Source organism: Phacochoerus africanus, chromosome 2 (assembly GCF_016906955.1).
Source record: "Phacochoerus africanus isolate WHEZ1 chromosome 2, ROS_Pafr_v1, whole genome shotgun sequence".
NCBI lineage: Eukaryota > Metazoa > Chordata > Mammalia > Artiodactyla > Suidae > Phacochoerus > Phacochoerus africanus.
Window position 1 is genome coordinate 186,611,647 of NC_062545.1, and position 16,523 is coordinate 186,628,169.

At 39.5% G+C, this 16,523-nt stretch overlaps 1 protein-coding gene across 1 annotated transcript in view; it reads right to left on the bottom strand.

Moving 5' to 3' along the window:
• WDHD1 (WD repeat and HMG-box DNA binding protein 1) overlaps nucleotides 1-16,512 on the bottom strand; it is a 79,735-nt gene extending 63,223 nt beyond the window's left edge. Inside the window, exons 1-3 of the mRNA XM_047767390.1 lie at nucleotides 16,420-16,512; nucleotides 16,119-16,211; nucleotides 2,014-2,125 (exon numbers count right to left, since the gene is read on the bottom strand). Coding sequence (XP_047623346.1) covers nucleotides 2,014-2,125; nucleotides 16,119-16,195 — 189 coding nt within the window. The 5' untranslated portion in view covers nucleotides 16,196-16,211; nucleotides 16,420-16,512. The remainder of the gene's footprint in view (nucleotides 1-2,013; nucleotides 2,126-16,118; nucleotides 16,212-16,419) is intronic.
• Between the last annotated feature and the right edge of the window lie 11 nt (nucleotides 16,513-16,523).

Genomic DNA, 16,523 nt, shown 5'->3' on the forward strand with positions numbered 1-16,523 from the left:
AGCAAAAAGAAGAAAAAATACTGATGATGTTAAATGTCCTTTGGGATAACTGCAGAAACAACAACTATTTATGTGTGCACATGTACAGGAATTTTGCAACCTGGCTATGCTCTACTTGGCAGACAGATTTCTTAGTAGAATACTAACTAAGCATTCTCAGCTCTATAATGAACCTTAGTAATTCTTTAATAAAACACTGCAGTCCTCCTGTGGTGTGGCAAGTTAAGGATCAGTTTAAGGATCTGATGTTGTCACTGCAGTGGCTCAGCTCACTGCTATGGCACAGGTTCAATCCCTGGCCCAGGAACTGCCACCATGCCACATGAGGGGCCAAAAAGGAACAGAAAACCAAAAAAATCCAAAAACACTTTAAACTAGTCCTCTATTCATGTGAAAATGTTAAAGTATATAACTATAACTATACTAACTCATCTGGGAAACCTGAATAAAAGCCTTGCTTTGAAGGCACTTTCCAACAAACTCATGGGAAACCAAATCACCATCGGTATATGGTGTCAACTAATAAAAATTTAAAAAAATAAAACATCCAAAGGATCAGGGCTATGGTCCTGATATGGTCAAACTACTCTTCTTCCTGGTAGGTTGGTAGGAATAAAACACAGCACAGCAAGACTTGGGCTCCAGCCAACTGTGTTCCTTACTAAGTCATTTGACATTCCTCTGAGCTTTGATTTTCCCAAGAATAAAATGGAGATAGTCCCAGGTACCTCTCCTAATCTTTTTTAAAAGGCCTTGACAATGTAAAATACTATGCAAGCATTAACTACTACTACCCACAAATATGTTGATACATACCAGCCTGACTATTTTGGAGGGTGATATTTTTTCTGTTTGTTCTTGAATAAAGCATCTAATTGTACTTTCTGTACCACTGATTTCAAGAGTACATCTTTATGGGAATTCCTGTTGTGGCTCAGGGGGTTAAGAGCCGGGCTAGTTTCCATAAGGATGCATGTTCAATCCCTGGTCTCACTCAGTGGGTTAAGGATCCAGCATTGCCATAAGCTGAGCAACATAGGTCGCAGACGCCACTCGGATCTGGTGTTACTGCAGTGTAGGCTGGCAACTGCAGTTGTGATTCACTAGAAATGTTAATATGATTAAGTATGCTTCTTCATTTACTAAAATTTTTTGCAATATTTTTTATTCTGGCCAATCTTACAGGAAAAAATCCAACTGTTTAATCTGCACTTCTTTGCTTATTAATGAAACTTAGCTCTTATTTAATGTACACTGGTCATTTAATGTTTTTCTTCTGGGAAAACATCTACCATTATATATGGCCACTTCAAAAAGACTATCCAAAGTATCTAAAGACCATATCCTCTACCTTAGTGAATCTCGGTTTGAAAAAAAACATGAATTCTGTGGAAAGATCTTTTTTTTTTCCCAAATACAATACACTCATCTTAAAATTCATGGCAAATAAAAAGCTTAATGGTTTTCAGATACTTAGTTTGCAAAGTCTTTCTAAAGACATACCTCCATTCTCTAAGTAACATACATCTCATTCCTATATTTACCTCACATAAAACATTAGACATGTGAAGTATATCTCTTGAAAAGGTTAATAAGTAGTCCTCTTTTCCAGTACAATTCCTAAAGTTATCTGAATTAGTGAGCTAAATACCTGAAAATGCAGTTTCCTCTCAAAAGGAAAAAAAAAAAAGGGAAGATTTAAACCTCTTAAAAGATAAAGTGTAATTTTCTGCGTGTATTTTAACTGGCTCACCATTACTATCCATTAATCACCTTTAATAAGCCATTCAGATTTTACTTGTAAAAATTCTGGGGAAAATTATGGCATTAATATACATTTTAAATATTATTCATAAAAGAAACAAACAAAAAGGTACATCTATATTCAAACCTCTATAAAAATATTTACACCCAAGCATAAAACATCACAGAATCTGGCAGAATCATTTCAATCATCACAGAATGATTCTGGCAGAATCATTTCATATCAGTTGCTTTAATTGTTTTTAATACCTTCAAAGCACATGAATATGCCTTTTCTCCAACATTAATGGACTTAGGATCATCATCATCCAAGTCTTCCCAAATCCTCACATCACCATCACTTCCACAAGTTACAATACAGCTGTGAAAGAAACACATTTATTAAAAACTCACCCAGCTTTAGGCCTATTAACCTTTGGGAATGCTACCTTATCTCTATTTTAATAAAATCAAGTTACTAGCCAACATGTTTTTTCATTTTATATACACAAACATCAATAATAAGGACTATTAACCTCCTGTTCTGCAAAACGAAAGGTGAGTTTATGTTCTCTAGTTTCTCCTTGACATAAAATTCCTTATGTATTTGTAATAATGTAAGAAAAATGAATGTGTCATCTCTGTAACAGCAAGGATCAGGTCTACTTTGCTTACTATTGTGTCTCTAGCACAAAGCAGTCTCTGTTAAGTAGATTTGATAAATGTTGAATGAATAAATGGATGAATGCAAGAGCTCAATTATCCAAAGCAGATTATTCAAATGGCTGTCAGCTCTCTAATCTTGTTTTGAGTGCTTTTATTCATTTGGTATGTGTCCTATTAAGACATATAAAAAAGCAAATAAAATATAAAAATAACATGGTAAATGGCCAAGAGAAGCCATATTGAAAAACTATGAATGAAGCTCCCATAGTGGCTCACCAGAAACCAATGTGACTAGCATCCATGAGGACTCAGGTTTGATCCCTGGCTTCGCTCAGTGGGTTAAGGATCTGGCGCTGCCACGAGCTGTAGGTGTAGCTGCAGACGAGGCTCGGATCTAGTGTTGCTGTGGCTGTGGTGTAGGCCAGCAGCTACAGCTCTGATTTGACCCCTAACCTGGGAATCTCCATATGCCATGGGTGCATAAAAAGACAGAAATAAAATAAAATAACACAAAAACTATGGATGTTCAGAAAGAAAAAATTAACTCCCATCAGAAAATCAGAAGGGTTTGTAAGAAAAGTGATTATTAACATTAGGAAATCAAAGGATAGCTAGGACTAGATATGCTGAGATTGGTGAAAAGGGCATTTCCAAACAGACAAAATTACATAAACCAAAATATGAAGATAGTGAAGCACAGGGTAGTTTACATGGAGCAGACAGGCCAGAAAACTGAGGAAAAAAAAGTAGATTGGGGTCATCCTCTTTAAGATGACATGTCAGAGTGAGGGGCTTAGCCTCTGTTTTATCAGAAATAACTAAGACTACAAGCCACAGTTTGCCAAGGACATTTCTGGGAGTTATGTATCCAGCTGGTTTGGCATTTGTCCTTATTTTTCATTTTAGGACATATTGGTATTAGTTGTGTCAAAATTGGTTAGGTAGATTTAACAGACTTCTTTGCATTTCTAGCTTCTGTTATCATCTTGTTTAATAGTGTAACACATGGAATGAATAGAGTTCTCACCATAACATGGAGATAAACAGGAAAGACAACCAGTGATAACACGTTTTCCCCTTTCCAATCCTTTCTTTTTCTTTTTTTTTTCTTTTTTTTTCCAGGGCCACACCCACAGCACACAGAAGTTCCCAGGCTAGGGGTTGAATCAGTGCCACAACTGCCAGCCTACATCACAGACACAGCAATGCAGGATTCAAGCTGCGTCTGTGATCTACACCACAGCTCACGGCCACACCAGATCCTTAACCCACTGAGCAAGGCCAGGGATCGAACCCGCATCCTCATGGATCCTAGTCGGGTTCATAACCAACCGCTGAGTCATAACAAAACTCCTCCAATCTCTCTTGATGTACTGTAATACCTCTTTTCAAGGACAACAGGTATTATCTGCTAAGAAAAAAACAAAAGTGAAGTCAGACATGATGCCGTGGAAAGATCGATTTCTTTCAGTTTCCAGAGGTGATGGTAGAAGTATTTCATATCCCTGTTCCAACCAGCTATCTGGTGTATAAGTTAGGTGTTCTGAGGGAGATGTAGAAAGTTGCAGCTGCCAGTTGGTGTTGCAAGTGGGAAATTAAAGTGAAATAACAGTGGAATTAATGAGAAATATATGCAAGAAATAAAGTTCAACAGTTCTTTGAAGAGCTTTTAGAGTAGTCTGAAATTTCTTCCTACAATGTTTTTGTCATTTACTGTAGGAATAAAACTATGTAATTTTATTGTTGGCTATGTTTTTAAAATTTTACCAAAAAAAAAAAATCTCTAATAATCAATGGAGAAAAGCTGAAAACCTTCCTGTTAAAATGTACAAGACATCCAAGACTCTCACTATTTTTATTCAACACAGTAATGGAAGTTCTAGCCACATCAATCAGACAAACATAAGAAATAAAAGACATCAAATTGGAAGAGAAGAGGTATCCATGAGGATGTGGGTTCGATCCCTGGCCCCATTCAGTGGATTAAGAACATGACGTTGCTGTGAGCTGTGGTGTAGGACAAAGACCCAGCTCAGATCTGGTGTTGCGGTGGCTGTGGTATAAGCCAACAGCTGCAGCTCCGATTTGACCCCTAGCCTGGGAACTTCCATAAGCCACAGGTGCGGCCCTAAAAAGACCAAAAACATAAATAAAAATTTAAAAATAATAATAATACTGAAAAGATTAACATTTGGTATGCATTTATGTATACTAACAATGAAATATTAGAGAAGGAATATAAAAGATACCTTTTAAAATCACACCACCAAAAATTAAATACCTAGGAATAAACCTGACCAAGGAGGTGAAAGACTTATATGCTAAGAACTATAAAACATTAATCAAGGAAATTAAACAGGACTCAAAGAAACAGAAAGATATCCCATGCTCCTGGATTGGAAGAATTAATAGTTATACTACCCAGATCGGCCTACAGATTTAAGGCCATCCCTATCCAATTACCCATGACATTTTTCACAAAACTAGAACAAATAATCCAAAAATGTACACAGAATTATAAAAGACCCATAATTGCCAAAGCAATCCTGAGGAAGAAAAAAAGAAAGCAGAAGGTGTAACTGTCCCACACTTCAGACAATATTACAAAGGTACAGTAATCAAGACAGTGTGGTACTGGTACAAAAACAGACATACAGATCAACAGAATGGAACAGAGAGCCCAGAAATAAAACCCAGATACCTATGGTCAATTAATCTTTGACAAAGGAGGCAAGAATATAAAAAGCGAAAAAGACAGTCTCTTCAGCAAATGGTGCTAGGAAAACTGGACAGCTGCATGTAAATCAATGAAACTAGAAACACCCTCACACCATACACAAAAATAAATTCAAAATGACTTAAAGACTTGAACATAAGACGTGAAACCATAAAACGCCTAGAGGAGAACATAGGCAAAACATGCTATGACATAAACTGTATAAATGTTTTCTTAGGTCAGTCTCCCAAGGCAATAGAAATAAAAACAAAAATAAACCAATGGGACCTAATAAAACTTACAAGTTTTTGCACAGTAAAGGAGGCTATTAAAAAAAAAAAAGATGAAAAGACAACCTACAGGATGGGAGAAAATAGTTCCAATGGATGCAGCCGACAAGGGCTTAATCTCTAAAATATACAAAACACCTCAACAACATAAAGCCAAACAACTGAATCAAAAAATGGGCAGAAGACCTAAATAGATATTTATCTCTCCAAAGACATACGGATTGCTAACAGGTACAGGAAAAAGTGCTCTAATTATTAGAAAAGTGCAAATCAAGAATATAAGAAAGTACCACCTCAGGCTATCATTAACAAGGCTACAAATAACATGCATTAAAAAAAAAAGACTACAAATAACAAATGCTGGAGAGAGTGTGGAGAAAGGGAAACCTCCTGCACTGTCGGTGGGGATGTAAATTGATACAACCACTATGTAAAACAATATGGAGGTACCTTAGAAAACTATATATAAACTACCACGTGACCCAGCAATCCCAAGCCTGGGCATATATCCAGGCAAAACTTCCATTCAAAAAGATACATGCACCTCTATGTTCACTGCAGCACTATTCACAACAGCCAAGACATGGAAACAACCTAAATGGTCACCGGACAGATGAATGAATTAAGAAGATATGGTATATATACACAATGCAATACTACTCAGCCATAAAAAAAGAACAAAATAATGCCATTTGCAGCAACATGGATTCAACTAGACTCTTTATATGTGGAATCTAAAATTGTTTCCCTAGTAGTACAAAGTGAGTATGCATCTTTTAAAAAATGACTTTTCGGAGTTCCTGTCATGGCTCAGGGGAAACGAATCAGACTAGCACCCCTGATGACACAGGTTAGATCCCTGGCCTTGCTGTAGCTGTGGCATAGGCCATCAGCTGCAGCCCTGATTCAATCCCTAGCCTGGGAACCTCCATATGCCATGGATGTGGCCCTAAAAAAATACAATAAAAAATGACTTTTCATAAGAATTCAATGATGGAGTTCCCGTCGTGGCGCAGTGGTTAACGAATCCGACTAGGAACCATGAGGTTGCGGGTTTGGTCCCTGCCCTTGCTCAGTGGGTGAAGGATCTGGCGTTGCTGTGAGCTGTGGTGTAGGTTGCAAACGCGTCTCAGATCCTGCGTTGCTGTGGCTCTGGCGTAGGCCGGTGGCTACAGCTCTGATTCGACCCCTAGCCTGGGACTCTCCATACGCCGTGGGAGCGGCCCTAAGAAATAGCAAAAAGACCAAAAAAAAAAAAAAAGAATTCAATGATATTCGACAGAAACTTCTGAGATGATGGAAATGGTCTACATCTGCCTACTAAGCAATTAGTAGTGACTACTGACTAGTATGACCAAGGAACTGAACTTTTGTTTAATCTTAATAGCTACACATGACTACTGGCCACTGTACTGGACAAAGCAGTGCCAAAACAATGACACTTGTTCTGAATTAATTTTGTTCATTTTTCATTCTAGGTTTTCTAGGAAATATGAAAAATGAAATCATAACTATTATTACGTTGTCTCTCTCAGTAAAAAGAACACTTCTACTCAATTAAATGATACTGGTTTTATAGCAATGTTACCAAAGGTTTTAAAAAGAAAATCAGTCAGATTAATTTCAATAATGTTTTTATTTTCCCTTCAGTTCATGGAAACAAAGTAAAGCTCTCGGAAGTTCAAAGCAAAGCTTGTGGAAAGTGAAATATCTGAAACTACTGGGAGTTCTACCTAATTGCATTTGAAGGGTTCAACACTAAAGATAAAATTCTTAATTTTCTGGTAATAATACACATTTTGGTAGAGTATAGCACTATAGTAAAAACAATATTTTTACTAAATTAAGAAATCTATGGGAGTTCCAGCTGTGGCTCAGTGGGTTAAGAACCTGACTAGTGTCCACAAAGATGTGGGTTCGATCCCTGGCCTCGTTCAATGGGTTAAGTATCTGGTGTGGCCGTGAACTGTGGTGTAGACATGGCTCCAACCCTGCATTGCTGTGGCTGTGTAGGCTGGCAGCTATAGCTCTGATTTGACCCCTAGCCTGGGAAGTTCTACATGCTGCAGGTACAGCCCTAAAAAGCAAAAAATTAAAAATAAAAAAAATAAAGTGTTTTGAGTATTTGAAGAGTGACCTTATAAAATCTAAGTGTCCTTATAAAATCTAACAATGGCATTATTATTATTATTATTATTATTATTATTACAAGCAAGTTCTCTAAACCTTAGTTGCATTTTGTTCAGAATCAGTTAGAAATCCTTTTTTTTTTATAGTAACAAGCATTTTTATTTATTTTTTCTCCTGTACAGCATGGTGACCCAGTTACACATACATGTACACATTCTTTTTTCTCCCATTATCAGGCTCCATCATAAGTGACTAATCATAGTTCCCAGTGCTACACAGCAGAATCTCATTGCTAATCCATTCCAAAGGCAATAGTCTGCATCTATTAACCCCAAACTCCCAATCCATCCCACTCCCTCCCACTCCCCCTCCCCCTTGGCAACCACAAGTCTGTTCTCCAAGTCCGTGAGTTTCTTTTCTGTGGAAAGGTTCATTTGTGCCGTATACTAGATTTCAGATATAAGTGGTATCATATGGTTTTTGCCTTTCTCTTTCTGACTTACTTCACTCAGTATGACAGTCTCTAGTTCCATCCATGTTGCTGCAAATGGCATTATTTTGTTCTTTTTGCTGGCTGAGTGGTATTCCTTTGTGTATATATACCACATCTTCCTAATCCAATCATCTGTCGATGGACATCTGGGTTGTTTCCATGTCCCAGCTATTGTGAACAGTGCTACAATGAACATGAAGTTGCATGTGTCTTTTTCAAGGAAAGTTTTGTCCAGATATATGCCCAAGAGTGGGATTGCTGGGTCATATGGTAGTTCTACGTATAGTTTTCTAAGGTACCTCCATACTGTTCTCCATGGTAGTTGTATCAATTTACATTCCCACCAACAGTGCAGGAGGGTTCCCTTTTCTCCACACCCCCTCCAGCATTTGCTATTTGTGGACTTACTGTAGTTAGAAATCTTGAATCAGGAGTTCCCGTCGTGGCGCAGTGGTTAACGAATCCGACTAGGAACCATGAGGTTGCGGGTTCGGTCCCTGCCCTTGCTCAGTGGGTTAACGATCCGGCATTGCCGTGAGCTGTGGTGTAGGTTGCAGACGCGGCTCGGATCCCGTGTTGCTGTGGCTCTGGCGTAGGCCAGTGGCTACAGCTCCGATTCAACCCCTAGCCTGGGAACCTCCATATGCTGCGGGAGCGGCCCAAGAAATAGCAACAACAACAACAACAACAACAACAACAACAAGACAAAAAAAAAAGAAATCTTGAATCAAAGCATTCAACTTAAGTCTTTGAAGTTTTTAGTGAAATGTAATTAATGAAAACAAAGCTTATACAGAGGAGACACTGAAATTCATCTCTACAGAAGCAACTCAGAACTGAACAAATTGTATATTAAAAGATGAAATGGTGAATGACTTAATTTTGATATTCAGTAGTTGCTCTCTGGGATATCTTGGCTTTTGGGAAGAACCTTCTGATATACCTCCTCTTTTCAATTGCACAAATTTATATTCTGTGCCAGAATGAAATGGAGTAGGCTTAAAATTTGTGAAATATTCAAAGGAATCACAGAGAGAATTTACTTGATGAATTTTGTCTTTAAACATATGGTAGATTTTATCATTGAAAAAGGGTACTGTAAATGCAGGTGAAAAGACAGAATCTGTAAAAATGCTGGAGGTGAAATATTTATCCATTTCAGGTAAGGCAAATTTTTAAAAATTGAGACTTCCATTTAGTAGAATTTGCTCTAAGCTTACCAAGTAGGTTAGAACCTAAATACTACTGCAAAATACTATGATTTAAAGAAAAGAATTAACTGAAGGTCTCACTTCAAATTTATTAACCATAAAATGCAACTCTCAAGAAGACTAGAGCCAATTTTATTAGAAGAATAAAAAGACTATATTGAAAAAACTTTTTTTTCAGAAAAATATCAGCTACATCATGTTAGAGACAGGCTAAAAAAATTAAGGTATATGAATATGTACCAAGAATCACTATTTTATTTATTCTAATATTTAGATTATAGAATCTAAACATTTTGTTCATTTTTCATTTTGTTCATTTAAAAATATTTTAATGTCACAAATAGAGAGTTTTTCCTGGCCATGCCCAGGGCATGCAGAAGTTCCTGGGCCAGGGACTGAACCGGAGCCATAGCAGCAGCAACTGAAGCCATAGCAGTGACAACACCCAATCCACTGAACCACCATGGAACTCCACAAATACGTTTTTTAAGAAAAAAATGTTTTGGAGTTTCTATCGTGGCTCAGTGGTTAACGAATCTGACTAGGAAGTATGAGGTTGCGGGTTCAATCCCTGGCCTTGCACAGTGGGTTAAGGATCTGGCGTTGCCGGGAGCTGTGAGCTGTGATGTAAGTCACAGTCTCAGCTTGGATCCTGCGTGGCTGGGGCTGGGGCTGGGGCTGTGGCTGTGGTGTAGGCTGGCAACTACAGCTCTGATTAGACCCCTAGCCTTGGAACCTCCATATGCCGTGGGTGCGGTCCTAGAAAAGGCAAAAAGACAAAAAAAAAAGAAAAGAAAAAATGTTTTGAAATAGTTTACTTATTTATTTATTTATTTTTGCTTTTTCAGGGCTACACCAGTGGCACAGGGAAATTCCCACTAGGGAGTCAAACACAACAGAAACTTCCTGAAATACTTTCTTAATACAAATAAGTTTCAGATCAACCAAAACAGAATAATTTGCCAATAAATCAGTAATTCAAAAAACTGTAATTTTAATTATTTTGAAATATTTCTCCCCATTTTTTTGGCCACGCCCACAGCATGTGGAAGTTCCCAGGCTAGGGACCATACCTACACCACAGCAGCAATCCAAGCCACTGCAGTGACACTGGATCATTAACCCACTGTGCCACAAGGGAACTCCCCTTCTCCCCATTCTTAAAGATGTCCTGGTTTAGATGAGAAATTAAGAAATCCACTGTAAATTTCTGAGCAAAGGATGAATTCTGTCATGCCCTTATCCTTTTTATGACATAACTACAAGAAACCAATGATTACCAAGGTATCCTCACACAATGTTCTTTGCCTAATCTGATGACACACGCCCCCCCAACCTTCCACTGGGCCTCATGAGATTCATGGTCAGGCAGCAGCAAAATCAGCTTTTCTCTAAACATTCCTCTGAGGACACCGTTTCCTCTTCAGCCCACTTAAGTGATGGCTGATTTCTTTTCTACATCCCTCTGGGGCTTGGAGCTGGGCCTTTACTGCACTTCATTACCATTTCCATTCTATTGCCACACCCTACTCTCCCTTAAAAAAAGTGAAAAAAATATAAAACTGCCACCAGACCACCTCCAGATTCAGAAAGAGAAATGCCCCTAATTCTCTTAGGATGTTTGCCCAGGGCTCATTGTAATTCTCTCACTAATAACACTATTCCTATCATAATTCTTGGTTTTCTGTTTTTTTTTTTTTGTCTTTTTGCTATTTCTTGGGCCGCTCCCGCAGCATATGGAGGTTCCCAGGCTAGGGGTCCAATCGGAGCCACCAACCTATGCCAGAGCCACAGCAACTCGGGATCCGAGCCGCGTCTGCAATCTACACCACACCTCACAGCAACGCCAGATCGTTAACCCACTGAGCAAGGGCAGAGATTGAACCCGCAACCTCATGGTTCCTAGTCGGATTTGTTAACCACTGCGCCACGACGGGAACTCCCAATTCTTGGTATTTTTAATACTCATGTAGATGAAATCTTCTGATTCTCAATTCTGTCCTCCACCCCACCTCAGACACCTGTGGTCATAGCCTAGATTTTTGTCTTTACCAACAGTTACAACTGCCTCATAATCTCAGCTTCGATCATCCTAATTACTTGCCCTTTCATTTTATGCCCTTAATATCCTAAATCTAACAATTTTAAAAATTCTATTAGGATTGACAATTTATTGAAACTACCTTTTTACTTCCTCTCACTCCCTTCAAATTATCACATCCCTTCTAATCAGGTTTAGATTCCACAGTATGTCATTAAAGTTACTCCTCTGCATCACCCTCAAACTTCTGGAACTTCTTCACTTTGTCATATTTACCTGGCAAACCCCAACCCTGGTTAAATCCAACTCTCTGCCTATTAATAAATTTGTACTTACAGAGCTAAATATGGCTGAAAAAGCACTTAACCAGGTTATTTGGTCTCACTTTAAGGTTGTTTTATTCATTCATTCATTCATTCATTTATTTATTTATTTATTTATTTTTGTCTTTTAGGGCCGCACCCGAGGCATATGGAGGTTCCCAGGCTAGGGGTCAAATTGGAGCTGTAGCCACTTGCCTACACCAGACACAGCAATGCCAGATCCAAGCCGTGTCTTAAACCTACACCACAGCTCACAGCAACGCCAGATCCCCAACCCATTGAGCAAGATCAGGGATCGAACCCGCATCTTCATGGATACTAGTTGGGCTCGTGAGCCACGATGGGAACTCCTCACTTTAAATTTATAATCACTAATTTGAACTAGGCCTTTAGTTCTACCCTGCAACCCTATTACACTTCCCTAGTCCATTCAATTTTCCCTCTATAAACTATCTCATCTCTCTCCTTTCTTCAAACCTCTACCTCATGCCCACTCTCAACTAATGACTTTACCTATTTCACTAAGAAAACAGAAGCAATGTATAGAAATGGTCCATATGTTCTCCCCATCCCTCCCAGGCACTCCTTCCCTCTATTTATAAAACTGACCATACTCCTATCTTTGGCCAATCTCTCCACTTGTACTATAAAATAGCCCCTTTCACCTACTCAAGAACATCACTCTAGAAATTCTCCCTCTTTTACTCTAACATCAGCTTATCCCTCTGTTAGATTATCACCACTGATACATATGCCCTAATTTCACTTAAAACAAAAACTGGGAGTTCCCGTCATGGCGCAGTGGTTAACGAATCCGACTAGGAACCATGAGGTTGCGGGTTCGGTCCCTGCCCTTGCTCAGTGGGTTAACAATCCGGCGTTGCCGTGAGCTGTGGTGTAGGTTGCAGACGCAGCTCGGATCCCGTGTTGCTGTGGCTCTGGCGTAGGCCAGCAGCTACAGCTCTGATTAGACCCCTAGCCTGGGAACCTCCATATGCTGCGGGAGCGGCCCAAGAAATAGCAACAACAACAACAACAACAACAACAACAACAACAACAAAAAGACAAAAAACAAAAAACAAAAAACAAAACAAAACAAAAACTGGAGTTCCCATTGTGGCTCAGTGGATCGAGAACCCAATAGCCTCCGTGAAGATGAGGGTTTGATCACCGGCCTCTCTCAGGATCCAGTGTTGCCACAAGCTGGGGTGTAGGTTGCAGATGCAACTTGGATCTGACATTGCTATGGCTGTGGCATGGACCCACAGCTGCAGCTCCGATTCAACCCCTAGCAAGGGAACTTTCACGCACCACATGTGTGGCTGTAAAAAGACAAAGAATGAAAAATAAAACAAAAACCACCTTTCCTGACCCCACATTCCTACCCGACCACCCTCATTCTTTTGAGTGTTATCTTTAAAAACTCCAATTCCTCCCTTTCCATTCTCCTGAATCCACTGCAACAAGGCTTTTATTCTTACCACTTCATTGAAAAAAAAAAGTTCAAGATCATCCATAGCTCCCATATTACTATATTTAATGGGGAATTCTTAGTCCTCAACTTACCTACCAACAACATTTGCCAGTCTATTACTTACTCCTCCTTAAAAAACTTTATTTGGCTTTTTTTTTTTTTTTTGGTTTATTTCTTTTAGGGCCACACCTGAGGCATATGGAAATTCTGGGCTAGGGATCGAATGGGAGCTGCAGCTGCTGGCCTACATCACAGCCACAGCAACGCAGGATCTGAGCCATGTCTGCTACCTACACCACCGCTTGCAGCAACACAGGATCCTTAAGCCACTAAGCAAGGCCAGGGATCAAACCCGCATCCTCATGGATACTAGTCAGGTTCTGAATCTGCTGAGCCACAACAGGAACTCCTATATGGCTTACTGCTATCATTCTTGTCTCTTGGTTTCCTACTTTTCTAGCCATCCCTTATTATTCTCTTTAGCTAGATTCTCCATCGCCTCCTACTTGATCTCTAAATATTTTGGAGTGCCCAGGGCTTGGCCCTTGAATTTTTTAACGACATTCATTCCCCTCCCTAGTAGATTTCATCCAAGTTCACAGCATTAAATATCATCTATATACTGACAACTGTCACATTTAGATATCCAGCCAGGACCTCAATCCTGAATTCCGGGAGGTATCAGCTAAAGATGTAGATCTCTATTTCTGGCTCACATTTCTTCTCTGAGCTTTACATGCATTTATCCAACTGTCTACATTTCTAGTTGGATTTCTCAAAGACATCCTATACTATGTCCAAATGCAAACTCATAATCTCCACCCCCTGTTCTACCTCTGAAAAAGGCTCCTCTCCAAATACACTGGATATCTGCAAAAGGCCAATTATTTCTCCAGAAGCATTCAGAAACACAGATGTTATCCCAGACACCTCCGTCTCTTTCATCCCTAATATGTGATCTATTCTGTTGATTTTACCTATTAAGTACTTCCTGAATGTATCCTCTTTTCTCCATATCCATGTCTACCGGAGTCCAAACTTCCAACACACTCAACAAAAGGAGTAATAGATACCTTCAAATAGGCTCTCTGCATCCACTCCTACCCCTTTTCCAATTCGTCCTCCATGTATATGCTCAAAAACATGACTGGTTACATCTGTCTGCTTCAAATCTTTAATACCTTCCTACTGCTTTTAGGAATAAAAACAAAATTCCTTAATAAAGTCCTAAAGGTCTTGGATAAGATGTCCATTTCCTACCTTCACAAATTCATCTCCCATCAATCTCTGCATCACTCTCTATACTTCATCACGACCCCAATGCCCCCACCACCCATCTCTTCATACTTCTTAATGCCCCCTTAATCTTCCAATCTCATCTCAAGAAACACTTCCTCAGGAGTTCCTGTTGTGACTCAGCGGTTAACAAAATCCGACTAGTATTCATAAGGACGCAGGTTTGATCCCTGGCCTTGCTCAGTGGGTTAAGGATCGGCATTGCTGTGGGCTGTGGCATAGGCCAGCAGCTACAGCTCCAATTCAACCCCTAGCCTGGGAACCTCCATATGCCATGGGCGTAGCCCTAAAAAGACCAAAAAAAAAAAAAAGAAAAAAAAAGAAAGAAAAAGAAAAAAAAGAAACACTTCCTCAGAGAGGCTTTCCCTGCCTCAAACTAAATCAACTTCCCCTCATATATGCTAAATATACATTTATTTTTGCAACTGATTTGTACTCTTTCAATCTACAAAGATCTTAAGGGAAAAGATTATGCTTTAGGCTATTGTATCTCTAGCCCCCACTGAAGTAGACATGCAAATATTTTTTTTAGTGAATGAATCAACATAGGAGGAACAGCAGAAGCCACACAATTAGACAGTACTGCACAGGAACGGGATTTAGAAAAATAAAATGGATGATGGAAGAAATTCTCACAGTGAGGTATGGGGAAATCATCTGGCTTATACATGATTTAACTTAAAACTTTATCCTAACTAGAACAGCCTGTCTTATGGACTGTCAAACATACCCTGTTCATTGGCTTTAACCACTAAGGAGAAGAATTCATTAAAATATCAAAATGGAGTAACTGCAGTTCAAGTATTCAAAACGGAGCTAGGTGGCCACTGTGGTTTTAGACACATTCCTGCATTACTGAGAACCTGAATTTTCTGAACTATATTGTACCCTAGGATACCACCAACCGTTCTCAAAACAATATGCTAGCAGTTGCCAGCTGCAATCCTATGGTATCAAGGTCTCCCCTTATAACTATGCAACCACACTGAACAAGTAACCCTTACTTAACAAGCACCCTTAATTCTCGCCAGCTGCAGTTTTAACTCTTCACAAACAACTTACGTAACTTTGCAGTATTCGCTGTTATAAGCCTCCCTCATTGTGCAGTCTGATAGAACACAATTTAAGTGCTTTAATCTGTGTCTCCTGGGCTACAGCTCTCAGCTTGGCTCAAATAAAACTCTTTTCTATTCCTAGTATAGGCCATTTATTGATTATTTCCCTCTACAGGGACTAGAATAACCCTGCGACAATATCACCACTTAGGAACCAAGCTGAAGAAATAAGAGGAAAAAAAAAAGCTGTTTGAAAGTTAAATACAATTTAGAACGGGAAAGGGCATCATAAAAGGTAAGGAAGGATAAAATATCCCGAAGACAGAAAGGGCCACTAAATTTGACAAACAAGCAGCTACTGATCTAGCAAAAGAACTATTATTAATAATAATAATAGTGTGAGATGCTCAGGGGACGTGAACAAAGGAGAAATGTGGGGAAAAGCTCAAACCCTTCCAACTCCTCTGGAAGTAAGACTTCACGCTCCTTAAGTTTCTTGATACACTGAATTACCACGGTCAGAATGAAACAGTAAATATGAGGAAATATATGTGCCATTTTAGATTTCAACCTTATTTCTATCTGAATAATTTTAGGCAGACAGCTAACAGGACATATAAGAATAACTGTTCTAATAAATCACACCTGAAACGTTCCTTTTGCTTCTCAAAGTGCCTTACCTCCCAGAATCATCAAAACAGACATCTGTGTGTCCCTCTGTGTGTCCATATCTCATAGGCTTCTGTGTGGCAGGCATCTTTTCCTTTACTTACCTGAAAATGTTTTATAAAAGCTACTGTTATTTTAAAGCGGCAAGAAGAGAGGTTAGTCTCCTCCCGGACACACCTCGGCAGCCCCTTTTCCCCCACCCGAAGGGCAAAAACAGGATACAGGAGAGGCTTGTAAGACACTAAGCCAAGAAAAAGACACGCTTCTCTCCCGTGGGCCGCACGGACGCTGACTGCACGGAGGAAAACTCACCCAGCGGACCGGACCTCTGTGACTGTGAAAAGCCAGAAGCCAGCTCACTCAGGGCCGCTTCCCGCGCTTGGCGTGATCGCATACGGCGCCTGCGCCAGTCCGCC